The sequence below is a fragment of the Folsomia candida genome, unplaced genomic scaffold, assembly GCF_002217175.1.
Source record: "Folsomia candida strain VU population unplaced genomic scaffold, ASM221717v1 Fcan01_Sc004, whole genome shotgun sequence".
Taxonomy (NCBI): Eukaryota; Metazoa; Arthropoda; class Collembola; order Entomobryomorpha; family Isotomidae; genus Folsomia; species Folsomia candida.
The window spans coordinates 9352079-9378543 of record NW_019091196.1 but is presented as its reverse complement, the minus strand read 5'-3'; the positions used below and the strand labels follow the sequence as shown (position 1 = coordinate 9378543).

Genomic DNA, 26465 nt, shown 5'->3' with positions numbered 1-26465 from the left:
AAAGAAAATGAATTTTTTTCAGGATATATGTACTACAGACGCGTGATCTAATTTCACAATCTCATATTTAAAAGTAGTCATTACACATTTACGCATTTTAAATTTTCATAGCTTTATACACTATCGTTTTCTAATTTATTTTCAGTGAGTTCCTGGGACTTGGTAAAAATTGTTGTTGAGAAAACTTTATAGAAATTTCGAGAAAAAATGGAGAGTTTTATATTAATTTTGAGTCTTGTTAGTATAGCTAAGGCACAAATACCAACGTTCGGAAGCTGTCCGGATATTCCAGTTGTGCCAAATTTTGACACAAAGTTTGTAAGATTACTAATTACTTATTAATGGTGAAAAAAGGTTAAAATTTATCAACAATATATTTTATTACTTCATATTTTCAGTATTCTGGTAAATGGTTCGAAATCGAAAAGTATTTCACCGTTTTTGAAATCGGTGCCATTTGCATAACCTCAGAGTATTCAGATTTAGGAAATGGCACTCTTGGGGTACGCAATCAACAAGTTCAGACCATGTTAGTGAGTCATTAAATTTAATGGAAACATACATAAATTCTCAGTTTGTAACCGTTAAAAAATATTTAACATATCATTAACTTGGCGTAAATAGTTCAGGTCAAGTTAGAAGTATTGAGGGTATGGCTCGTATTACCGACGCAGATGGTGGTGCCAAACTTGGCGTTAGTTTCCCCACAGTCGCAAGTAAGCTTATTTAACATAATTAGTGACAAATCTTATAAATTTAAAAATATTCACGCATCTATTCAATTCATAGTCGCAGGTACAGCACCATACTGGGTTGTTGACACTGACTACAAAAATTACTCCATTGTTTGGTCATGTACTGGGTTCGGATTTATGAGTTTTCGTGAGTCCTATGTATTATTCATATAATAGTCGATACAATATTTCGATTTTTCACCTACATAAGTAAATGATGTACATAAGTAAATTAATTTGTTCTCAGGAATCGTTTGGTTTATGTCAAGGGAAAGAAAACCTTCCGAAGAGATAAGAAGTCGCGTCTATGCAAAACTTAAACAGTTGCAAATACCTACTGATCCATTGCAGAAAACACAACAAGATGGATGTACAGGTTAAGAGTACAATAATCGTAACCAGGAAAAATGCTCAATTAAATATTTGCATATAAATGTTACTCGAATTGTATTCATAACGTAATAATTAAGTAACTTGTAACTCGTAACTTGTAACTTATTTTTATAGTACTGTTGATAAAAATTAAAAGCTAGATTTACAAAACTGCACATACATACATACTTGAGATATGTTTTAGTAAATCTTAACTAAAATTTGTACATTCGACAATTTTATTTAATTAAATGTAAAAGAAAATTGGCACCCAGTTGCACATAGCCCTGCCATCCTTCCAGCTTCTACAGCGCTCACAATACCAACCTCAACAAAATTTGATCATGAACTCGACACTCGGAAGGTTCATGGACAGTGGATGGAAACAAGTTTGCACACTTACTGTGTATTGCAAACATTTTTGCAAAATAATTTTGCACATAAAGTACTGTTGCATACTTCACAGTGTTAGCTACATATTATATACATACACACACAACTTATTATACTAGTCATCCATTCCAATTCCACACAGAGAGTACTTTACTAAATTATGCATCTTGTGTGTGATATGTGGTCATATATTAACTTTAGTTTGTCCTTCTTGCTAAATGATAACATCGCAAGATCGTAACGCAAAGTCAGGTCGCATTAAGAAATAAGACCACTTCAACTAATTCTTTGCAATTATTGCAAAATAGTAAACATTGCACCAAGTTCCACTCCATTCAATACTTGTCCATTTAAGTTTTACAAGTGTGACACAATAAAATGTCGGTATTTAATCATTTTACAAATCGGAGTCTGCTAAGAAGTTGTGAAAACATGACTTCGACCACGGTCCGGTTCTATCGAAAGCCGAAATGGGCGACGACAGTGACCAGAAAGCCAAACATAATGTATACAAATATTGAACATCATGATGAAGTTGAAGACCCTGGCGTTGCTCAAAAAGAATTTGACAAGAATAAGATACAGCAAATTTTTAGCAAGTCTTTGTGGTAATTGAATATTTAGTTAATTTAGTTTAATAGTTTCATTTCCGGCCGGCATATTTTTTTTAGATTTTTATTCGGGACGTTTGTTTTGCAGGGCATGGCAAAAACATGTTACTGCAATGAGACATTTTGAATTTTCTGAAGATATCCAACTACGAAGAATTATCCAGGATGATGGGAAACTAATTGTACGAGTAAAAAATCGCTGTGATCAAGAACTTCTAGAAGAATGGGTCCAAGTCGTAGAGGAGCTTAACCAGAAAAGACTGCTAAAGGAAAATGATGTCGATCTAAGACTGGAAATTGCCAAGAAGAAAGTACTCTCAGAAATGGTAACTACATATAAGTATTTAGTGCTTATGTATGTACGACGTTATTAATTTAACGTTGATGCTGTAAAGTTTAACGATTTACATTATTTATGGAATACGTTATGAATACAGGAAAAGCTCAAATCTGCAATAAGCTTGGATGATCTGGACCTCGCGATCGAAAGTGCACTATCATCAGAAGTGGAATATAATTTTGCAATTGACAAATCTGGAAATGTCATTAGTGGGATGAATAATAGCCCGGTCAGCAGATAAAGTGTTAATTGGGATAGTCTGAATTAAACAAAGTACGGTGAAAACTAGCCAGTTCTTAAGTAAATGTATATTATATATCACGCATTATAACAAGCATTCCTGTCTACGCATGGCTATAAAATAAGAGATTAGTGCGTTTTTTAATTGTTAGGGTCCAAACTATGTTGTAGTATTTTTGATTACGATATCTGTACTTTTACAATTCATTTTTATGGAACAACAATAATGATCTTATATATAAACGAATTACGTATAGAATAATAAATTTTAATCAATGAAACTTTTAAAGAATTATCGACCACTGAGCCGCCCATCGATTCATTGAAGCAGGATGTGTCGCACTTGACATGATTCATCAATCAACGTGAAAATTGTTCCTGACATAATTTAACTAAATACTCAGCTATTTGACAATTGGACCTTTAGCCTTCATTAAATGCCGACTAAATATTCAACACCAAAAAGTTTCCCATAGTTTCACAACTTCTTCATGTTTGCCAACAATTAGCTCATCCAGTGAGAATTATTTGATAAAATGTAGCTGTTTTAGCACACCCCTGCCACCATGAACAATAATATGCCTTACGCTGAACAATGCCTTAATTAGCTCACTCTTCTCGTAATATATAGAATCGGCAAAATTTGTACTTTTGTAAATCCGTGCTTTCTTTCCACACATAATAGTATGTCCCATTATAAATATACCTCTTACCACAACCCTCGACCCCCAAAGTCACAACAACTCGGCTACAACTTAGAACGTCTCAATTTCCTCGCCCAGCCTAAGGACCGAAGTGCAAAGTTCCTCCCAGATAAGCCCTCACCCTACTGGTTGGACTACATCTTAGACCCAAAACCCCACAAGATGCGAGGAGCAGAGGAATTGATGCGCTATTATCAACAGTTCTACGATAGATTGCCCAGGCTAGAAGCTCTATCCAGGCCTAAATCATCCCATTCCATCCTAGTCAATAGAAGGGTTAAGAGTGCTGTTCCAGAATTTTCGTGTGGTAAATGATTTTACTTTATGCTGTTGCGTTACAATAGCTCAAATATTTTCAATACGGCACGAATTTTTTTTATAAAAATTTATCTTAAATTTCCAGTGCGTATGCCCATGTCAAAATACAAGACGCTTCCCTTACTCGATGAAGGAGGAGACAGAGGCGACAACGACAATAATAATAATAACAACCGAGGAGATACCGCTGTCCCAACACCCATTAGACATCACCTTATTAAACCTTCGGATTCGACAACGCGTCTAAAACCCACGGCGAAAAGTAAAAGACATTTTGGCGATGACTGAATGAAAGTGTGCGTGGCTTGTTCCTGTCGAAGATCATGTATTCCAGGTACATATGTACAAAAGTAGTGTGAGCTGAGCTTCATAATCGTTATGAAATTGTGACAGGGTTTTTGTAATGATGTTGCGTAAAATGACTTTGTGATGTAATATCAGACCAATAAAAAACTGTACTGTGAGAAGTTATGACGAACTATACAATTTCCGATATCCACATAACGCTTATAGTTTAGATGTAAAAAATTCTTATAAATTGGGTGAGAATTTCCGTATTGATATTTTAGCTTATTGTTTGCGCAAGGGTACACATACATATGGTCCAATAAGTTTGAACAATCGCTCAATTGTTTACTTCCGTTTACGTTTGATTGGAAAGGAAGCCGACCCTGTTAGTTTTCCAGTTGTGAAATATAGGATGCGACTTTCGATTCGAAAGTTTCCAAAAAGCCACTGCATACGCCAAGTACGCCATGAATCTCTTCACCCTTTCCGCCACATCCTTCTTAACAAAATCAACAAAATCTAAAGTTTGTGCTCCACTTTCCGTTTCCAGAAAGGAATTCAGAGAGAGACCAACTTTTCCTTCTGGTTTGTTTGTTTCCGTTTCGCTTGGCTAGTTTGTAGCTCGAGAGTCGAAATAGTCTCAAGTGGCAAAACGTATGAAATATGTTTTTATTGCCGTACTTCTCGTACATGGGCGGAGTTGAAAATATTTTGCGCAAGAGAAAGTTGAGAATCAATCTTTTGTACATTTGAGAAATGTACCTATGTATAAAGCCCAAACCCGTTGATAAGTCAAAGTTACAAAAAAAAAACTCTCATAGATCAGTGATACTTAAGAACCACACAGGAAATGGGTGCAGTTCATGAAATATGATATGAACTAGAACACAATAGTGTCTTCTTCTTTCTCTCGAATAACCAACCGGACAAAATATCTGGGAATTTTCTACCTAGAAAGAAAGTAGTGTCGGGGGAGCATATATTTCAAACTTTATCTGGGGACGAGCCACCACGGTACAAGATGTTCTCAAGTGTCCACTCGAACAGAAAAACGGAATAAATGTCTCCACAGTCTTGGACATTGTTCTTTTGAGAGAATGTGTACCAACATCATAATCCCAAAACTTTTCCAGGAACGAAAAACCTCCTGTTCTTGTTTCAGAATTACGGATGCATTGTTGCTCGGGAGCTCTTTTGTGGCTAGTGAAGTGAAGTGAGCATTTGTTGGTTCTTCGCAAGAAGAAACTCTTTAATATTTATGACCCGTGTCCAGAAGATGACATTTAGTTCTTCTTGTCTTGCTTTGCCTTGTTGTGCGTTGCGTATGTACGACGTCCCTTTTCTCTCTTTACTCGCTCACAAAGGAAGAAAAATATAGCCCTTAAGGCACAAAATTGTACAGTCTCTCTTGCTTCCTACTCTTATTCCGTCTGTCTCTCCATTTGAATAAAACATTTCAATTGTGTCCTTTTATTTGTGTGATTGGACTATGACATATTTTTGAAGTGGATAAATATACGGTCAACTCGCCTGTCCATTTGTCCATGAAAAAATCTGTGGACACGATACTCTGGCAGAATTTCAATTCAAGGAGTTGAGAGAGAACTGTCCACCAAAAATTAGACATGCGACAGAAAATCAAATTATAGATTCAGCTCTTTATTAAGGGACATCAATATCATCTTGCATCGTATCGAATTTACCAATATGCATTGATTGATGTGACTTCTTCTTGAGATGAAGTTCATAATAATAATGAGAATTCACCTCCCTCAATTTCATGCATATTCTGCACCTAAATTATTCTGTGTTCTGTATCTTTCCAGTCAAATCATGATTTGTTTTGGTTGTGGGATTGTTGCCAAAATAAAAGTTTTTTTTTCACTTGTCGCAGCAGCCACACCCTCGAGACAAAGGATGTCTGGAGATCACAATAAGCACAATTATTCACGCACCCTCCTCCTCCTCTCCTCTGTTTAACTGGCAAACATTCGTGTATGGTACAAAAGATGCCGTGTAAATAAATACAGAATATACAATGAATTTTTCCAGTTCCATCCATATTTCTACGAGAATACACAAAAAATCAGACAAGAAGACGGAATAATAAAACAAACAAACAAAAGAATATTATTGTTTCCTCCTTCGTCATGTGTGTGTTTACATACATTAGGAACGTCCACGGTGTAATAATGCTGACAGCCGACACGGATTTAGGAAACCTCTTTCTTTTCAGCGTTGGTCATGTTGTAATAAGAAACATGGCATTATTTACAATCCCACGCCACGCCACAATATTGTGGATTGTCGTCGGTAAAAAAAAACATGCGTAGATTTTTATGGACTTTTGTCGTTTCCCGTTTCCTTTAGAAATTTTTTTGAAAATCACAAACTTTTAATCCGATTGAAAATTTTCGTAGAGAAATTTTGGATTTGACTTCTGTATTGATGTTAAAAATGGATGAATATCGCTTCATATTTAGAAGTGCTTCCGTTTCATATTTCCATACAGCTCACTTTAAAAATCAGTCACTCATTCTTCTCGTTTCTTTGTGTAAAGAACTGCATAGCGTGAAATATTGGCTACAATCTTCACACTTTTATTTTTATTTTTACTGGAATGAATAGCGACGACTCCTCGACATGATGCACTTTTTCTCTTCTTTGCAACAATAACCTTGTATGTATCCCTCCAGAAATTGACTTAAACTCGGCTTGTCATCACTTTTAAACGTCGATTGAGCGAGACAACAATGGTTACAAGATGATGCGTTTAAGATACAATACCGAGCACTAAAAGTTGACGATATGAATGACTTGCATAAAAAGCAACGTCTAAAATAAAATGTGTTCGACATTTGGTGTCTGTAGAACCGTCATCCACTTAAAAGTCAATTACATGCAGAATATCGCACCACGTTGAAAAATATTTTTGACCAAATGTTGAACCTTTTCAAGTTGTCATAATGTTTCCTTCAGACAATGAAATGTAATATGGGGAGCGATTCCATTTTATTTAGCTCTCTCACACCCATCATCAGCATTCATCGTAAAAAAAGAAGGAGGTTGAGATGAATTTATTCACAGGCATAGAACAAGGATCAAACGAAATTGAAACGAGATGAGATTTGGAAACGTACATATGATATTGTCTTGAAATTCAAAATTGAAAATCAGAAAATGTGTAGTGAACGCAGAAAAAATGATAAATGCTACCGGAAGAATGTACATATTTTTTAGATCCGGTCTGAATTTTAAGTCTACCAAAGAAAATATGTAGTTGGAACATTCAAATATCAGACTCCAGCACTTGGTTGGTCGGTGTTGAAGTTGTTGTCTAATTGACACTCGTGTCGTGTTCTTCTTGTTGTAAGTAGTGTTGAAAGGAGACAGCGACAGGCACATAATTACTTTTCCCATTTGTCATCAACGTCCAACTTATGTCATCGGAATGAATTGTTGTTCTCTTGAAAAGAAAAATTCCAGGACGCTCGTTTGTTGAGAACTTGGACAAAGTTTAGAACTCGTAGTAGAACAACATTTTATGAATCCTCACTAGTTTTTACGAGATAGTATCTGTCATCACAATCTGTAAACAAGGCAAATTCTCACCAGCAAAAAGACTGCGTTTGTAACGCAACAACTTTTGAAATGTGTCTCTACATTAAGTTACACATTTGCTATTTCATATGAAAACTGTTTCACCATTTCTTCCACTACTGCTCGTAGTAAGTCTGGCAACCAGAGATAACACGACAACGGGACTCTGCGATTTCCATTCAAAGGAAGACAACCCATTCAAGACTTTTGAATAAATTAACGGAAATGTTATTCAAATTCTTCCAGCAAACAGCCCCAAACCAAACCTCGCAGCTAACTAAAAAGCCCAACTTTTTGGCACTATTTTATACATATCGCTCAAGGAGCACCATTTCTTGAGGATTCATTATTTCCAAAATTTCACTCCTACGTATAAACATGAATCTCAACTTTCTCCAAAATTACAAACTTTCCCCATTTCTTCAACCCCCACCCTAAAATAACTTACTCGTCTGACTGAATTTCCACCCTAAATAAATTAGTATTCCTCAATTAAAACGTTACACAGCAAGCCTGCATGCATCACAATGTGAGAAAACTAAGGAAAAGTGGATTTCAATCTCTCCCCTCAACCCTAAGCTTGCGGTGTGGAGAAGAAAACCGGAAAACGCAAGCAATCAGGCCGGATTAGGGCATCCCACCCCCCACCCACCCAACATGCACATGGCCTGAAATTGGAATTCCGTCCGACCACTAGGAAATCCAAATTATTATTCCTCACAAAGGGAAAGTGTAAGGAAGGAAAGTCGTAATTCGAGAGGTGGTGGTGCAGAGTGAGACATTTTACTGCTTCAATGAGCATAAGTCCAAACAGCTCTTGGATGTTTTAGCTTGATCACAATTGTAGTGTTGCCATCATCTCTAAAACTAACAAGGCAAGAAGATACTCCTCCGAGTTCATACATGGAAATGTGCACAACTAAACGAAAAGAGTATATATAAATGCAGTACGTAGATATGTAGTAAATCTATCGTGATGATGAGATGGAGGGTGGTTGGGTGGCTATATAGTCGTAACAATGTGGTCCTTTATACAATTACATTACATTTACTATTCTCATTCTCACCCAAGGCAGGCAGTCACAATAGGAACACACTCGCGTTTTCAATTCCAATCCCGAATTTACGGGCAAATCCCAACCAACCAACCGACCAACACAATCTGAACTAAATCCATATCTCGTAATCTCGTATAATAAATGAGACCACCGACACACAATAGGACGGAGAGAAAGAGGGGCATTTATGTGCGTATGTCCCGTTTAGCAATGTGTGGGCATGGTATATGATGACACATTACTGCGATACAGATAAAACATGAACTATGTACAAGGACTTTTACTATAAAAAAATTGGACGACTACCAGAATGTACTTTCTTCGGTGGGAAGAAGTGTTGCAAGCAATAATAAATATTTGAATGAGATCTACTCTAGCTTGAAATAACTTTGCTGTGTTGTACATCCAGTTCTGTTCTGATCGATTACAGTACACATTCCAAGTGAGATATCGACTTTCTGAGGGGAAATCATTGAACTTTTCACCAATTTTCAATTCTATGTATTACAAACAATAGATAGTTTCCTCGTGCCTATCGCCATAAAACCTCAACTATCTGCACTACCAGCATTGTTACACAAGCTTTTATCAAATCATAAATAAGAGTCAGAAGTGTGATAGATAAATACGTTTATCTTAGCTTAAGTAAAATACCAGCAAAACTCTGGAATTTCGTCTCATCTTCACTGTATCACAAACAATTCTCTTCGGTTAAACGTGCTCACACGTGTAGAAGCGAGGTCAGACCGTGTAGCCGATGCTGTATGTGAGGGACGAAGAATTAGTGGATTAAGATTCCGGTAGCGTTTTTCACACCCTATTTTCTCCCCTCACTTGCTTTCACTTTCGGTTCGTTTGTTCCTCTTAATTCCTTCCCCCTCAATCCAGTCAGTCGCATTCACTCATTCATTCATTCATTCACTCGCTTACTTTACTTTTCCCACAACTTTCCTCTCTCACTCACCACACTTGGACATTTTTTCCCGAAATTGCTCTCATTCAAGTTTAACAACCAAAACTAACCGAAGGAAATGGAATTTACGATAGGACTAAATTCAAGGCCTGCCCTTCCAGCCAGGCAGGTTTACTGTGGTCGTTAGTTAGTTAGTTAGTGGTTAAACATGTCTAAATTTAGCACCCCTCGATGATACGACGATGGATGAATACAAAGATATCCCAGTAACAAAGAAAATGTGCATTTTTTTCTAAGTCACGAAAAAAAGCAGGATGACTGTATCCATCCACATTACTTTATTAGTTTCACTTTGAAATTCAATAATCTCTCATCAAAGAACTTTTTCAGTTGATGGATATATTTTCTCGAAAAAGTTGAAAATTCCAATTTATAAGATTTTTACTGTGTGCTTCATTAACCTGGGGAAACCTGACCGCTATATTTCCCTCTCTGTATAGTACGTATGTACTCTAACCCCACCACTAAATCGGATTGAGACAGATTTGATCTAATAATAATGAGTTTTCGTGAATTCCTTCATTTTCAGAAACCCTTTTCCCTTTCATCGCCTTCATCCATTTTCCATTTCTTTTTTATTCTTTCTTTTTCATCGTCTTGAATGAATTGATTCTCAGAACTCTTTCTCGGATCAGATTATTCCCTCCTCACGGGTGGACGATTACTTTGTCTTCAAATAAATGAAGGAGGACTCGTCGTATAAGTTTGCCTTATAGGGAAGAGATTACGAAATTGAAAGGAAATAAAAGTGGCGTGATTGCGATTTAATATATCTTTGAGAAACTTTGAGGTGGTAAAATGTAATAACAAAGGTTGTGTGTGTGTAATCTACTTTGAGTAAACAAAGGAGGAAAGGTAGAACGTGCAGGGTTTTAGCGTTATGATCAAGAAGAAGAAGATAATAATGATGATCACTTTCGGATTTTGTGACTTTGAGAGACAATCTTCTTCCTCTTCGTGCTATCTTTGCAGCCATAACCACAAACCACGTTGCGTTACTTTATAGCTCTTGAGATATTATATTTAGAGCCGTGCATATACTCCATATCTGTCTCTGGCTGGATTCACTATTTGGAAAGGAATTGGTATTAAGTTCTAAAATCCCAGAGTGTGTTGACACTTCTCAAACTGCATTGTCCAAATAGAGAGGCGTGTTTTCGTTGTTATAAGAGCCATATAATAACGTCACCACACCGAGGTGCGATTGACATTAAAGTGACGCTATCTCCTTTCAAAGTGAGACAAAGGCTAACCCTTCATTCTCTTAATTGCTCTTTTGTTATGGGCCTAACAGATACTTGCGAGAGGAATTTCTCACTGTAATTGAATCATCGCCATTATTAGGCAGGCTGGAAAATATGACACTTGCACTGGTTCAACTTTCCCATGTTGACGACTTTTCCATAATCGTCGTGAGTGAGTTGGAATTACAAAAGCAGACAGATCTCTTATTCACAATTACCTGTGGTTTTCACCAACTAAATGACACGAGAGGAGTTAAATGACATGTTATTGGACTTACTATTGTATTTTGAACAGGTATTGAAAAATTATGAATTTTATGGTGATGACAAATTTTCATCTGTGCAAAGTACATATTATTTCATTTGGCTACAGCAAAAGTAATGAACTTTTCGCATAACCTCTTCTTCTGTATTTATACGCATGTTATACAATATTTACTGTTATATTTACTGTTATATTTACAATATTTTCTGTTCCAAAATTCCTGAACTTTAACATTGGAAAAATGGAAATTTCAAAATTTCCCTACAATTGAACCTTGCCATACCAAATTTTAATACTACGATATTATCCTATGATTACTTATAGCTAGAATTCATACTTATTGGCTTAACCCAAGATCGATAACCACTATTTTATAACCTTTTACAAAGCTGTACCATGTATACATATGTATATATATGTAATGTATTAGCATACAAAATCAAAATTTTAGGAATTTTTATCTCTAAAACTATTGGAGCCTTTTGTAATTTTATGGTGAAATATTATCATACAACTAATCATCTATCATATATAATTTTCCTAACTTATATTTCCGACAAATTTTTCCTCCAAAATTTTTGAGTTTTACATTGAAAAATGGGAACTTTCAAAATTTCGAAAAATCTAATGGGGCCTTTTCCAAATTTATTTTTATTCCTAGTGTACTAACTTATTATCTATTATGTGTATAAATTTGAACAATTTTCCCCGAACAATTATTGAGGAACATTTTTTTGAAATTTATGAGTCATCATCACACAATGTTAATCAAGTTACTTTTACTGAAAACGTATGTTAAATGGAAAAATCACCTTAAATATGTTCAACAAATCCAACCACCGTACTAACCAAGATTTTTGCGACTTTCCGAAGAGATTTGAGGGACTCAGAGGACTGCACGATGTGATATCTACTCATTTTTATGCAATTTATCTGGATTTGACCTTGGCTAGTTCGTCACGTCGCCAAGACGCATCCTATTGCGTGGCCACTAGTTAATACCACATTAGAACTACGTTAGTTTTGACCTTGACGGGCTCATCACCCCTCAAGACGCCACCGAACTTCATTCTTTCGAAGATGAGAGAAATTCACCATCAAACATCCTAAAAATACCACTCATTACCGAGGACGCTTGTGACCACCGGCTATATTATTATGTCGATCTTTTAAGTAGTCTACGACTACGTCTTGGAGGTGGTGGAAGAGATTGTGAACTATTGTTAGGATCTACTACTGTTTGAAAATTTGAAATTGGACTGAGAATTGGCATTTCTCTAGAAAACGAATCTTGATCATCGTGTTGATGTGACTCATTTATTCTAATTGGACTTAATTTAGGAATACTACTTCTATAATTACTACGACTATTGTTATGTATTAAATTATCATTAGGAATTGGTACATCACAATCATTTACAGTATCATCATTATTATTAATTATATCAAGAGTATCCTTATCTGGACAAGATGATGATGCGTCGACATTGGAGTGTTGAGGTGGGGTCGACGTACTTTGTGATGGTTGTGTCAATTGTGGCGATGTCTGTGGCTGACGTGGATGGTATCGTCGTAAGAACTGGATATGTAGTGGAGATTTAACGACGCCATCAGGAAATGTGACTTCATACGTCAGCTCGCCAACAATCTTTGAAATGACTCCCACTCCTGGACGAAAGAGAGGGCATAGGCCAGCCGTAATCCCTTTGTCCTTGTCAGAGAGAGTGGTGTCTCGGATGACTACGTGGTCTCCCACTTGGAAATGGTCATCTCTATGGCGTTGGTCATAGTACTTCTTTTGTTTCTCTTTGGCTCGGGTCAGGTTCTGAGTGACAAGAGAGAGAATTTTAAGATATTGATTATGCCTATCAAATATTATGTCTTAAAATGATTTTGGAATTGATTTCTTTAAAACTTTTAGTTCAGAGTCAGTGAGGCCGACATTGATATCAAAAGGTAATTTAGGGTCATTATTCAATAGAATTGACGCAGGAGTAAAACCTGTAGACTCTTGAGTTGACGTATTAATGGCTAATTGTAAGAAAGGAATCTGTTTTGACCATTTATTATGAGCCTGGTCATCAAGATAAGCCCTAATCATAGTTTTAACTGTTCGATTGGCTCTTTCTGTCAGATTGGATTGTGGGTGATAAATACTGGTAAATTTTTGGGTAACCTTCCATTGATTACACAAAAATTTTAAAATTGTAGACGTAAAATTGGTACCATTGTCACTCACAATCGTCTCTGGCATACCAAATCTACAGAATACCTGTTCTTCTAATATTTTACCAATTACCGCGGCGGAAGTGCTTCGCAGAGGAAACAATTCCACCCACTTACTGAACCCATCAATGATGACTAAAAGATGGGTAAATCCTCCAGGAGAACACTTGATGTACGGACCCATGAGATCCATATACAGTGTCGCCCACGGTTTTTCTACTGGCGACGATTGCATCAAACCAGGAGGTTTCCGATTGTCAAATTTTACTCGCTGACAGATGTCACAGGTGGCGATGTAGTCCACAATCTGTTGACGCATGTTGCGGAAAAATGCGCTCTTCTTGACTCTGTCCATTGTTTTGTCGACGCCCAAGTGACCACTGTAGACAGCGTCATGGAATGTGGCGAGGACCTCAGGTATCAGAGAAGATGGAATGACTGGGACGATGGTAGGAGTTTTGGTATAATAGACCACCCCATTGATCGTCTCAAAGTCAGGGGAGGCGTAATGTGTGGTCATTTCCTCTGGACTTCGTTTTTGATGGCCTCACGTGTCAATTTGCACGCCGATTTGAGGGTACATGCCTGAATTGGTGGGTACATGTACTCCTCGTCTTTGTCAACTTCTGTAGTGTCTGTACCTGGATTACGTGATAAAAAATCTGCGACACAGTTATCACGACCTTTTATATGTTGAATATATGGGGACCATTCTTGCAACTTCCAAGACCATCTCATCAACCTAGCGTTAGTATTTTTCATACTTTCCAGGTATGTGAGGGCTTGGTTGTCCGTCTGAAGAATAAATTCGTGACCATCAAGGTACTCACGAAATTTCTCCGGCCAAAGAGAATTCGGTAACACTCTTGCTCTGCTGTTGAGTAATTACGTTCCGCAGGAGAGAAAGTTTTACTGGCAAAACTAATGACTTTCTCCTCCCCATATTCGTCTAATTGGGAAATATACGCTCCTACTCCGATATTACCGGCGTGTTTTGCGGCGGGTGTTTCATGATACGCACTTTTATTTGAGGTCAACTTATAAAGTGGTTCCGCTAAAATGGCCATATGGTCAATAAATCCATGATACCATTGGATCATCCCAAGAAAAGTCTTTAAAAGCTTTCTGGTTGATGGAAATTCAAAATTTTGAATGGCCCTTACTTTTTCTGGGTCCATTTCGATGCCTTTGGAGGACACAATGTGACCTAGGAAAGTTGCGCGATTCTTCCCAAAATGGCATTTTGATTTTTTAAGTGTCAGGCCAGCTTTTCGAAACCGTTCTAGGACGGTCTCGAGATGCCTTTTGTGATCACTAAAATTTTCACTAAATACGAGGACATCATCTTGATAAATTAACACAAACTCATCGAGACCCGCAAGAAGCTCGTTCATCATCCTCTGATAGGACGCCGCAGCATTCTTGAGTCCGAAGCACATCATGTTAAACTCAAAAAGGCCCCTTAGGGTACAGAATGAGGTGTACTTGCGGCTCTTCCGATCCATAGGGATCTGCCAGTACCCTTTCTCTGCATCCATCGTACTGATATACTTTGCGTTGGCCAACTTACGGAGAAGGTCATGAACGCGTGGAATGGGAAAACTATCATTCTCCGTATATCTATTGATGTGTCTCAAATCAACACAAAATCGCCAAGTCCCATCCGTTTTCTCTTTCAAAAGAACAGGACTTGCGTATGGGGAATCTGATGGACGGATCACCCCCAACTTTAGTATTTCGTCAACTTGCCGGTTGATCTCTGCGTGTTTGTGGGGTGCCGTGGGATACGGACGCTGTCTCTTTGGATGCTCCTCCATCATTTTTATTGTGTGTTTGACACCTTTTATTCTCCCTAGTGGGGCATCGACTACGTCGGGAAACTTTTTGATAAGCTCCTTCAGTTGGTCGGATTCGAATTCGCTCACTAATTGTAAATTGCAATTGGATACGTGGACTTTACTAACTGTGAGTGGGGACTTTTGACTTGGAAAGGAGTCTGAAAAACCCCATTCCAGTGACCCTATGTCCAACACTAACCCACAATTATGAAGAAAGTCCATACCCAAGAGCATTTCATTCGAGCTATTCATGACAGCGAAAGTGTGAGTGTATTGACGATCATTTAAATTAAATTTTAAGGTAACCATACCAGTAGGAAGAGACTCAGTACCATCTAGCATGATAACTGGTCCTTCTACCCATTTATTTACAGAAAATCCTTTCCCTAATACTTTCCTAAGCGATTTTAAAGTTACAATTGAAATCGTAGAACCAGTATCCGCTAAGGCATTTAATTTACAGGAGGGAAAAGTAATAGGAAGGATAGGAATTAGTCGGTTGGGATCTTGAATTAGAGGATGAGTAACCACAAATCCGTGGATGGTTACTCCCTCCTCCAGTTTCCCGTCGCATCTTGTGACGATTGTTGACGCTGAGAGTGTTGATCACTCCCTTGACCACAATTCACTTGAGGCTGTTGACGACGACGACAATTCTGGGTGGTATGGTTGCTTAAATGGGGACAATATGTACACACTTTCGGTCGACCTTGTTGTCGGAAAGGTGCCACTTGTTGCTGCTGTTGTGGTTGTTGTTGTTGTTGTTGTCTATTTGAAGGTGGTGGGGACTTCCTTCCAGAATTTGCAGAATTTGTTTGATGAGATTCCACTTTCTTCTCACCTTTTTGCCAGGATTTGTACTTGTTGTGGGACTTCTCTTGTACAGGACGCTCAATTTTTGACGCATAGTTAATGAGGTCCACAACCGTTGCAGCACGACTCGCGAGGAGATTTACTTTCAAGTACGGTAAAGCTCTTTCTGCAATGAAGGTGACAATCTCTGCTTCTTTGTTGTTGGTTGTCATCCGGTACACTTTCCGGTACTGGAGATCCATCTCGAAGGCAAACTTCTGGAACGGTTCGTTGTCATTCTGCCGACGTAAAAGTAACTTCTCTAGTGCAGCATGAAGATCAGAATCCGATGCATACATGGTGATGAAATGTTTTTTAAAATCGTCCCATGTACGAGCGAAAAGTTTGGTGCGTTGCCACCACAATGATTGATTGGGGTCTTGATTGAAGACGGCAGGCAGTGATAGGATCCAATCTTTCCGGAGAAAGCGCTTCCGTTCCATATGATTCTCTAATTCCATGATGAAATTTTCAGCTAAATCAATGTTCGGGTTAAATTTTGGTGGAGGAATATTGCCTACGGAATGAAATAGTACAGGTCCTGACGAAGAAGAACGAGTTTGCATGATTGCATCGGTAGGATTTGTAGGGATTTCTTCCTCTTTGCCATCCATGATTCTGGTGCGAGAAATGCACCACGCTGGAACGGCATCTTCTTTATTCTCATTTGGAGGGTTATTGACCTGTGGAGGAGAATGCGACAAGAATTGCGGTGGTGGAGGACAAGACAAGAATTGTGGTGGTGGAGGGACGCCACGAAGTTCAACGCAGGATGAGGGGTCATCTTGATTTGGTAGCGTGGGTATCATCTCCTTGGAAGGAGTTTGAACCCTTGAATTTGCATGGATGAACTCATTGATGATGCTGGACTGAGCTTGAATAGTTTGGTCTTGCTTATCTATGGTAGTTTGCATCCTCGTCAATTGTTCATGAATCCAAGTGACCTCGTCTTCAAATGATGACTTCATGTGGTTCTGGAAGTTTCCCATTTCCTTTTCCACAATAGCATAATTGCTTTTTATGCAGGATGCTAAATGGTTCCTGTACCTTCCTATTTGTTCACCGAGGTGCCTAATCTTCTCATCTACATATTCCTGGAAGGGTATATTTGACTGTTGAGGGTACGGGTAGTCATAACCAATAAGGCCGGTAAGGATAGGATCAGGAGAGGAAGAATTATGCAAAGCTGCCTGTTGCGATACCAATTGTCCTACTGCTTCGTGCCTATTCTCACAACGAATATCGAATTCCAACAAAAGTTGCTTGACCCTAACTTCTAGGCTATTCACCCGACGCCACAATGCATCGGTTTGCTCACCAAGTTGGGAATTTTGATGATTACTCGTTAGAATGAAAATTTGAGCAATTTCAGAGGTTAACGAATCAAAAATGCGTCTAATTCTTACAAATTGATCATGATTTTTGTTCTGGGCGGCAAAAATGATCTCGATATCCCTATTCAGAACGTTTAACTGGTTACCTACTTTTTTACGACGACGATCCGCATTCACAGATTCAAAACGTGGAATCATCCAACAAGGTAAGTGAGGCAAAAAATACTTTGTTACCAGACTGTTCACCAGGACACCGAGCAAGAGGAGGACCGCAGCGATTCCAAATACTTCCATCATGAAGAGAAATCCCCCATACCACCATGATGACGCTACGAGGGGCGCTGTTGCCTCTGAGGTCACGTTTCCCTTGAGGTTGGTCAGCCCGGTCATGTCGACGAAGCCGAAGAGTTGAGTCAGCATTCCCATGATGTCGGATGAGGTTGTACCATTCAGGAAGTGGAGTAATATGTAATTTAATACGTAAAACACACTTTCCACTGCCAACGACTTAAAACTGTTCACAAACTCACTGTTTTTGCCCTTCGCACTTTTTATCGCGAAGGATTTCCAAGTTTATTATTGCACTATTTATTACTAAGGGTTTCGTAGCACCAATTTGTAACGCTCCCTATTCTATTATGGGATTGCGTGTCCTGATTCACATCCACTTTCACGGATGCCCCTTTTCTTTGCGACGTTGTGCAATAAATTCGTAGTGGAAAATCACTTTTTTATAAGAATTATGAATATATTTATTTACATCAATACCGACTGAAAAATATTGACTTTACAGAAATGCTCGTATCATAAATACGTGGGAGAGCTAATGCTATTATTTAAATTTTAACTAATTATCTAGAGAGGAACTTATTATTAAGTTTCCGAAGCCTTAAACCTTGAACTTGATCTTGATGATCACTAAAACTAAACCTGCTGATCCTAAATCTAAACCTACACTCCCTTCTTCTTCTCTCTGCTTACTCTATATATACGTGATCACATAAGCCACGCCTACTTGATCACTACCTTTACTTACGCTACATATGCACAAACTACGCCCTCATGATCATGATGATCATGATGACGTAGGCATCATTCTGTGCTCCTCATTCCTATCCTCTCTTCCCCTTCATGATCTCCTCCTGCACACAATATGGTTTGGACACACATAAGAGGCACGATACATATGAAAACTACATCTATGTATTTTGAATCCCTTGACCTTTGAAATGCTGATGTCACATTTGCATCAGCGTTCCAAAGGTTGCATTACCTAATTTTAAACTACACGATGCACTATTTGACTTTGACCAACAAAGTAAACCAGACTGCAAAAGACAATTGAGAAAACGAGGAGCACTTAGGCGAGAAAATAAGTTCCTTGTGCACAACCAACCACCTTCAACTTGTCATTCACTCGTTCAATTCAAGTGTGTAAAACTGTCAAAGTTCTGTAATAGAGTGTGAAGAAGAATCAAGTCAATGGTCAATTTAAGCCATTCACGAGAAGAGAAGAAGGCAGTAGCTCGTCTTTTCAGGGTTGAAGTCTAAATTTGCTTTTACTCATTGAAATGTCAATAACATGTCAATACTTCATCTTTTCGGAACATGATTATCGTGAAAATCGCACCAATACCACCTTACCTTTGACGTTTGATTTTCAAGCCCTTGTCGTCCTCACTAATGGAAATTCTAGTTCGTAACAATTTTAGCATCTGCTTGCTTTTTGTAGGGCATTTTCCACTCTGAGATCGATCCTGAATAGTTGGATAGGTTGGGATTTCTCGGCTGTATTATGTCCCTAAAACATGTTTTTTAGACAGGGTAACCTGACAATTTTTATGATTGATTCAAAAGACTGACCATCGTGACAATTTTTGCTCTTTCTACTTCAAGTTTTGTACATTTTTTTCGTTACTAACTAATCAGAATTGTCATTTGAACATGTGTGGCTTGAGGAAAAACCGGTTAATTATTCTTTAAAAAAATTATCTTTAAATGTGATACATAAGAATTAAGAAAAATTGTGGTGCAACAATGATTTCATTTCATTTGTTGGGATGCCCTTACTTTCTCAATGAAGATGATTTATCACCTGCCTCATTTTTTCTTCACTATTTTGTACGTGGAAGCAGAGCTGAGCACCCTTTAGTTAATTTTTATAAGAAATCGTTGAATTCCCACACGAAAATGAAAAACTGGACTGGATGGAGAGATGCACGATAGACCACTAATGGCACATAATGCATAATGTATTCTGATGCATCATGCTTATTAAGTTAAGAGGAGCTGAATTATTTCATCTCGCTGAACACAAGAATTCTAGATTCTGGAAGGAATCTTGTACCTGCTGCATTATCAAATGACATTTCTCAGGTAATTTGACAATTCATGCGAGATGGAGAACATTTTTCTGATTCTACATCTCCCAGTTGGTCAATCCATGACATTAGGCAGACAGATGGACGTGGTTGGTCAGTCAGTGTGAACATGGGGTGACGATGTAAGACTGATTTTATAGTAATCTAATAATTGTCCACTACTACTTTTTCTGTAAGTAATGCTCGTCAAAATTTGCTGATGGAGGAAAATGCTACTTTTTTGGGAGGAAAGTCAGGAATGCAGAAATAAAGACGTGTCTCGCAATTATGTCATGTCACCCCATTTACAGCAATATTCTTCTTAATTTGGGTACTCCTCAACAATGTTGATAAAAGTGAGACTGGTTTTTCCTCCCATATGAAATACCAATTGTGACGATAAGAATAAAACTTCAAAATTTTTAATATTGACAAATTTCTAAGTAAAACCTGCTACTCAAATCATTAGAATCTTGATGATCTCATAATTCAATTTCCCTTCGTGCAGACTCTCCAGTACTTTATCTCTCAGATGTCCCTTCGTTTTATCCTGCGGTCGGTGATATAAAGCATTTTTGTCATTTTGGACGCATCTATGCATGAATATAATTAGTTGTGATTCTGATTGCATCAAAATATTTCTTCCTGTTCACTCTCCAAGAACTGTTCTCCTGTCTAAAAGTGAAGTCGTGACTTTCGCATTTTTCTCTCCCTTTCCACCCTCTGCACTTAATTTAAATTTTAAATGATTCAGCTGGACATAATATGGATGGAAGGAGTAAGAAAGAAAAGCCATCTAAATGGTATTGTAATTGGTGTCCTGAACATGCAAGATATGAAGTCTGATTATTCGACTCTTGATGGAACAAGTTGACAGAGACAGAAGACCTACGACCAAATAAAAGTCGTTGCAGTCAATGTTGGTCGTACACGTATGTACTTCGATACAACCCTTTATAATGATTTAACCACCAAAAATTGTACTTCTTTTGGTATTACTACTCTCATAAAGTGGACAAATATAAAGATACCATCTCTCTGTTGCTTATGTTACCTTCTGAGGACGAGTGATTGAGTGAGGGAGAGAATAAAACCCACCGATTGTCACGTCATGGCGAGAGAGATTGTCTCTCTCGGCTGGACAAGCCGACCGGTGCAAACAATGGACAGAGTAAAACCGGATGTGAACTTTCTGGAGAAACGATGCATATGTAAATTTTATATGGGTGCATGTGTACAAGAAAGGTAGGCGGCAGTGGTGGTGGGCTTTGTTTAAGTGTTAAAAACATGGCTTGTTGGTGGGAGGGAGGCAAATTGGACAAGAAACTTTGTTGCATATCGCATCCCACCTGTCAACCTGCTGTGTCTGTGGGGCAGTTGGCTTTTCAATTCATTTACATAATTAATGTTCTTTTTTCTTCGTAATGATGGCGGATTGATGAAGGAAAGTATACGCATTGAATTGTTGGTAAAGTTTTAAGCACACGTTTAGACGAATTAAGGATTCATTATGAAACACATTCGAGCCTACTTAGAATAAGCTGGGAGTTAAGAGACAAGTAAAAATGCATGTCAATGTGAAACTGGCCGTGTCACATTCACACAAACAATTAGCAAATCTCAAGTGTGAAGTCGCCTAATTATTGTTTGAGGTTAGTCCTCAATGATGATCCCTTTGTCTCGTTAGGCATAAAGGAAGTAAGAATTCGCTTTCTATAACTATTTGTAACAGTTTGATCTCCAAGCCTGTGCACTTCCGACTCGGAACTCGATTTTTGTCAAGTCAAGAGTAGGTAAATAAATACAGTGTCACTAAAAAAATCAGTGTCACAAATTTCCATTGGCTTATACTAAAATAAATACCATTATTTTAGGCATTAAAAGTACGGATTATCGGCACTGTTTTACATTATTTGCCATTGTGTGCATCCGTCCCATTCAGCCAGCATCCATTTTTGTGTCTCAAAGACTGCACATTAATTGTGTACAGTGAACTGCACCTACTTTTGCATTATTATTACACAGATAATTGCATAACTTCTTCGCATATCGCCTTTATACTTTATTCTCCTCCTTGTTTAGCATTTTGAACACAGTAGCAGCGATCAAGTGGAAAATTGAGGGCTCTCGTTCGTACGCTTTTATGATTGTTGAGCTTGAATTAGTTCTGTCTGTGTCTTTTCTGAGAGGAGTCAAACCGTTGTTGGTGGTGTTATGCAAAATGAATTATTTCGATGCCAATTTATTCGCACATGCACAAAAAGTTGCTGCACAGCCGGTGCCACCCGAGAAGCTGCATGCTGTGTGTTATCTCTTGTGTACTTACATTGCAATTAACCTTTACACAGCTCTATTGCAAACGGTAACCAAGTAATGTGAGTGAAGCAAAGCGTGTGAAAGACAAGAGTTTGGGAACGAGAGGTGTCGATAACTGAGTGATGATAACACTTGAAACGTAAAACGAGGTTGTAAAATGTAAAAATTTGACTATATGCACTTCTTAATTAAGAGTTAAGAGTTGGTAAAAATGTCCCCAACATTTGAGTCTAATTGGTACGAGGAGACTCATCATTTTTACGATATATGTCTCTACATCTCAAACCCTGTATGTCTCAAGATTGAGTAATGAAGTAATCCTACGGCTTATTGTTACCTAATATGGGGCAAATACGCTACGATGTTTATGTGCACTGCAAAATGTGTGAGATGTTGATTTATGCCAGTTATTTACAAAGAATAATTGATCCATTGGATCGAATTGTCTTTTGTTGACGTGGCTGATGGTACACAACACTGCGGTTTTAAAGGGATGATCAGAACATGATAGGTTTGGTAGTTTTGTACATCTTTTTCTGAATTTGCAAAACCAAACCAAACCCCATCCTGTGATTGCTGGGTTGAATGCATCGTCGTACTTCTTACAGAGCTGAGGTCTTATGCGAGCCGATCCCATACGTATTTATGTATCATCAAAGATAAGATCAGACAAGACAGAATCATCGAAGGAGTACGATTCATGATACGACTGCGATTTGCTTATGTATTTAGAATCCGCAGATTCTTACCCAAAAACTAAAGAGCAATTCAATTAAATTAAACTTTCCTTTTTTGCAGTGAATCTAAAATGATTCGCACTGCAGTACGCAGCCTGACTTCCTTCGTGGTTCATCTCGAATCTGCGAGTTACGAATTCAGACGATTCGTAATGCAAAAATTACAAAAGTGAGACAAGCCTTTGTTGCCATTATTGTTACGTTATACTGGTTGGTTGGGTAGATAGTGATAGTGTTAAAATTAGTAAGTGTGCCGTGTGCAAGGAAGACAAATGCTGCGTCTCGGTCCGTTACCTCGCATGCAGTTGTCATGTTTTGTCATCCTGATCTGTTTTAGTTTTAAATTGACGGGTATATTTTTATATATTTCCAAGTTTTCCAAATTTCAATAATGAGTGCGATTAAATGTGTAATGAGAGTGAATTAATTGTAGTGCGGGCGAATGGACCGTACGAATGTAGCCAAGGTGGACACGGTGCCCACGATTTGATAGAAAACGGGGTCATGAATCCCAAATATCAGGTTAGGCTAAAGATTTTATTCTTGCGTCATAAAATAAATGATAATTTGAACAGTTCTAATGATTTGTTCTACATAATAAGTAGCACCGGTGTAAAATACCTTATCCTATTAACTAACCTAAAATTCATGTTATTATTTTATATGGTTATAATCATCCGATCAGTGGTACAAGAGGGGCAAGAAAACCTATATTCCTGTTGTAATGGACCATTCTTATTGTACGTACAATAAGCAAACAGTACTTTTCTAATCTGTTGCTATAAATTTGATTTAGAAATTATTTACTTTTCCAGCGTACAACGAGCACAGCACGATTATCGGCGGTTTGCAAGAAATCTCTGAAAAAACTTGCGTCGAATTTGACATTTATGACAATGAAGCCGAGGTTGAGGAGAAAGACTTTGTGTACATTAATAAGAACACAAAAAGAGGTAACTAAACAGTATAAGTACCAATATAAAATAATAATGCATATAACCCCGAATTACTAAAGGTTGCTATTCGTACATTGGGAGGATCGGGGGAAAACAGGCAAGTTCAGATACTCTTATGAAATCCGATACATGAAATGACTTTCCAATACTACAACTTTTACCGGATGTGCAAAGCCTCATTCGTTCGGAAAAGGCAAACAGACAAACTCCGCCACAACAAAAAAATAATTCCAATATTACAAACCATAACGATGCAAAGTACGTTCGTAATCTGTATACATATACTTCTGCACACGGACAAATTCGGAATGCAAACATTGCTGCTGAGGCCCGTATTAGCCATTTGGCAAACAAAGTGTAGCCCTACAACACACATGGCACCACGGGGGAAGAGTGTGGAATGGCTGATACGATATGGTGGCCTGGTCACCACCACTTTTTGGTCCACATATCCGATGTGAACAATGCAGAGTGAAATTAATCCACTTGAAGGCCACGTTTGAAAATGTGAAAAGTTTTCGATCGAATCAAATATTTCCAAAATTCGGTTAAACCCGTGCCTCCCTGGCTTGACACGAAAATGGCAATTCCATGAAATTTTGAATTATTTTACATTTCAGGAGATCGGTTTACCCGTGGGTTGCATTAGCCATAGGACAGCCATGCATGAAATGGTAAAACTGATTAATTTGCGTATTTATGATCATTATAATACATTAATTACATGTATATTTTATAAATAATTAGCTTCACGCTCTTGGATTCAGGTATAAATAATTTCAGTCATAATTTAAAATTAGAAGTCACATTTGCCTCAAATGCATTATATATTTTCCTGGAAGGCACGAACACGTTCGATACGATCGGGACGATTACATTTACGTTTACTGGGAGAATATTGGTGAGTGATTGAGTGAAGGGATGGACATTATACATACATAATTAGTGAGTTATGTTATTAGTTAGCATACATAACGTTGCCAAAGTATTATATCCCACTCGTGTTGAAATCATAGTCCGAGGCAGGGAATCGAATTTCAAAAAGCGGAGTCCATCCGACCTCGTCTCCGGCCCGTATGACTACGCCAGTATTATGCACTATGAGAGGAAGGCTTTCTCCAAAAACGGACAGGAAACCATCCGACCCTTGGTAAGCGGATAACACAAAGTTCCACTATTTACCACATCGTCACGTTGTTGAAGAAATTCCATTACCGAATTCCCACCCACTCGTCCATTTAGTGCACAATTTAGCCCACATTTGCATAATCTTGCCTTTCACTTTCACCACTAACCCAGTCCAGTCTCGTTCGCGGAACAATGCGGAGGACGACATGGATGCTGAAATTCAAGCTTATTTATGCAAAAGTGTTATGATGGGGTGGTTCATCCTTCATTAAAATTCAGAAATTAAACAACTCCTATTTTAACTATTATGCAGAAACCCGGAGCCACAATTGGCGTTCGACAAGTTATGAGTTACTGGGACGCGCAGAAAGTGAACGTCGTCTACAAGTGTGGAGGAAGTTATAGCAATTCAGATTTGCTAGAGTACAGTCCAGAACTGATCCACTACAACGAAAATCACGATCGGAACGAGTCTTCCTTGCCAATTGCGGAATATGACGATTTTAACCGGGAACCACCAGTACGAAGGGATGCCCGGGCAGGAAGAGGTCACAACGGAGACCACAACAACCATGAGGATCACGACCACCACCACGATGACGATAACCACCACGTATTCGGACCACCCCCACCACCACCTCCAGCCAGAAATTCTTTTCGACACCCTCCACGTCGTCAGCAGGACGATGATCGGAATGACGGGCCAGAGGAGAATAATGAAAACGGTGTAGACGAGTCTTTTGCAGATGACCATTACGACAATAATGACCCCCATAATCGTATCCATTACCATAATAACCAGCAGCAGCAGGAGGAGCATCAAAGACCTCGAGAAAACCGGGAGCACTTCCACCATCGAGACCCTGGGGACGATTTTCTAACTTATCTACAGTCAGACAGTGGGGATGGCCGGTCTACCAGTTCCCCCACCACGAATAACAATAACGTAAATGTAAACGGGAATGCGGAACCTTTTTATGATGACTTTTACGATTTTTAATACACACACGAGATGCAAAGGAGTGTTAATAAATTAATTCTACTAATTGACCAAAACAAGCTGAAAGGATCGTTTATGTCGCTGTCAACTACCTCACATTGCAAATTATTACCTCGCTCGAAAGAGAAACTGAGATTCAGCATAATAATTCTTCACATCATTTCGGAATGTCTGACTAAAGCGAGAAAAAGAAGAGACTGAAAGATTTCAAATGTCACCCATTCTACAAATCCTTGCTCATTTTTCATCATCATTTTTAAAATTCAAAGATATTTCAAGCTTAATCATGAATCCGTCTAGGCAGAAATTCGTAACTGATTACAGCAACAGATTGAAAACAGCAGCTCCAGGCGAGATACAAAAAATTTAACTAAAAATGAATGACAAAACTCATAGTAAAAATATTTAGAACATGTTTGAATTCATCCATTTAACTCTTTTTCACTCCGTCGTAAGTAATCCTCGAGTCACAAAAATCGTGCAATTGCCCGCAAGCAAGGAGAAGAAGAGGCAAGTTAAGAATGAAAAATTATTCACACCTTACAAACACATATCAAGAATATGTATGGATTTATATT

The 26465-nt window shown here is 38.1% G+C and overlaps 2 protein-coding genes across 3 annotated transcripts; both read left to right on the top strand.

Moving 5' to 3' along the window:
- Window positions 1-100: 100 nt before the first annotated feature.
- On the top strand, window positions 101-2982 carry LOC110849102 (apolipoprotein D). Of its 2 annotated transcripts, XM_022096478.2 has the most exons (7): window positions 101-318; window positions 399-529; window positions 625-716; window positions 790-882; window positions 982-2107; window positions 2199-2436; window positions 2548-2982. In XM_022096478.2, the coding sequence occupies exons 1-5, from the start codon at window positions 208-210 to the stop codon at window positions 1113-1115; spliced, it is 561 nt and encodes a 186-aa protein (XP_021952170.1). In that variant the 5' UTR covers window positions 101-207; the 3' UTR covers window positions 1116-2107; window positions 2199-2436; window positions 2548-2982. The 2 variants fall into 2 exon arrangements, with proteins under 2 accessions (XP_021952170.1, XP_021951499.1); XM_022095807.2 differs by lacking the exons at window positions 101-318; window positions 399-529; window positions 625-716; window positions 790-882 and having other exon boundaries at window positions 1458-2107.
- Window positions 2983-22865: 19883 nt separating this feature from the next.
- LOC110848806 (astacin-like metalloendopeptidase) lies at window positions 22866-25946 on the top strand. The gene is made up of 10 exons (XM_022096129.2): window positions 22866-23154; window positions 23237-23325; window positions 23489-23543; window positions 23619-23756; window positions 23819-23856; window positions 24380-24433; window positions 24507-24526; window positions 24602-24660; window positions 24776-24909; window positions 25201-25946. The coding sequence occupies exons 1-10, from the start codon at window positions 23076-23078 to the stop codon at window positions 25885-25887; spliced, it is 1353 nt and encodes a 450-aa protein (XP_021951821.1). The 5' UTR covers window positions 22866-23075; the 3' UTR covers window positions 25888-25946.
- The last annotated feature ends 519 nt before the right edge of the window (window positions 25947-26465 follow it).

Bases quoted from the DNA above. Each gene is read 5' to 3' on its own strand.
- LOC110849102 (XM_022095807.2), top strand. From the start codon at position 1,878: ATGTCGGTATTTAATCATTTTACAAATCGGAGTCTGCTAAGAAGTTGT. The intron at 2,108-2,198 runs GTAATTGAATAT...TTTGTTTTGCAG, and splicing joins ATTTTTAGCAAGTCTTTGTG to GGCATGGCAAAAACATGTTA. The intron at 2,437-2,547 runs GTAACTACATAT...TTATGAATACAG, and splicing joins AGAAAGTACTCTCAGAAATG to GAAAAGCTCAAATCTGCAAT.
- LOC110848806 (XM_022096129.2), top strand. From the start codon at position 23,076: ATGCTGCGTCTCGGTCCGTTACCTCGCATGCAGTTGTCATGTTTTGTC. The intron at 23,544-23,618 runs GTACGTACAATA...TTACTTTTCCAG, and splicing joins TGTAATGGACCATTCTTATT to CGTACAACGAGCACAGCACG. The intron at 24,661-24,775 runs GTGAGTGATTGA...TTGAAATCATAG, and splicing joins CGTTTACTGGGAGAATATTG to TCCGAGGCAGGGAATCGAAT.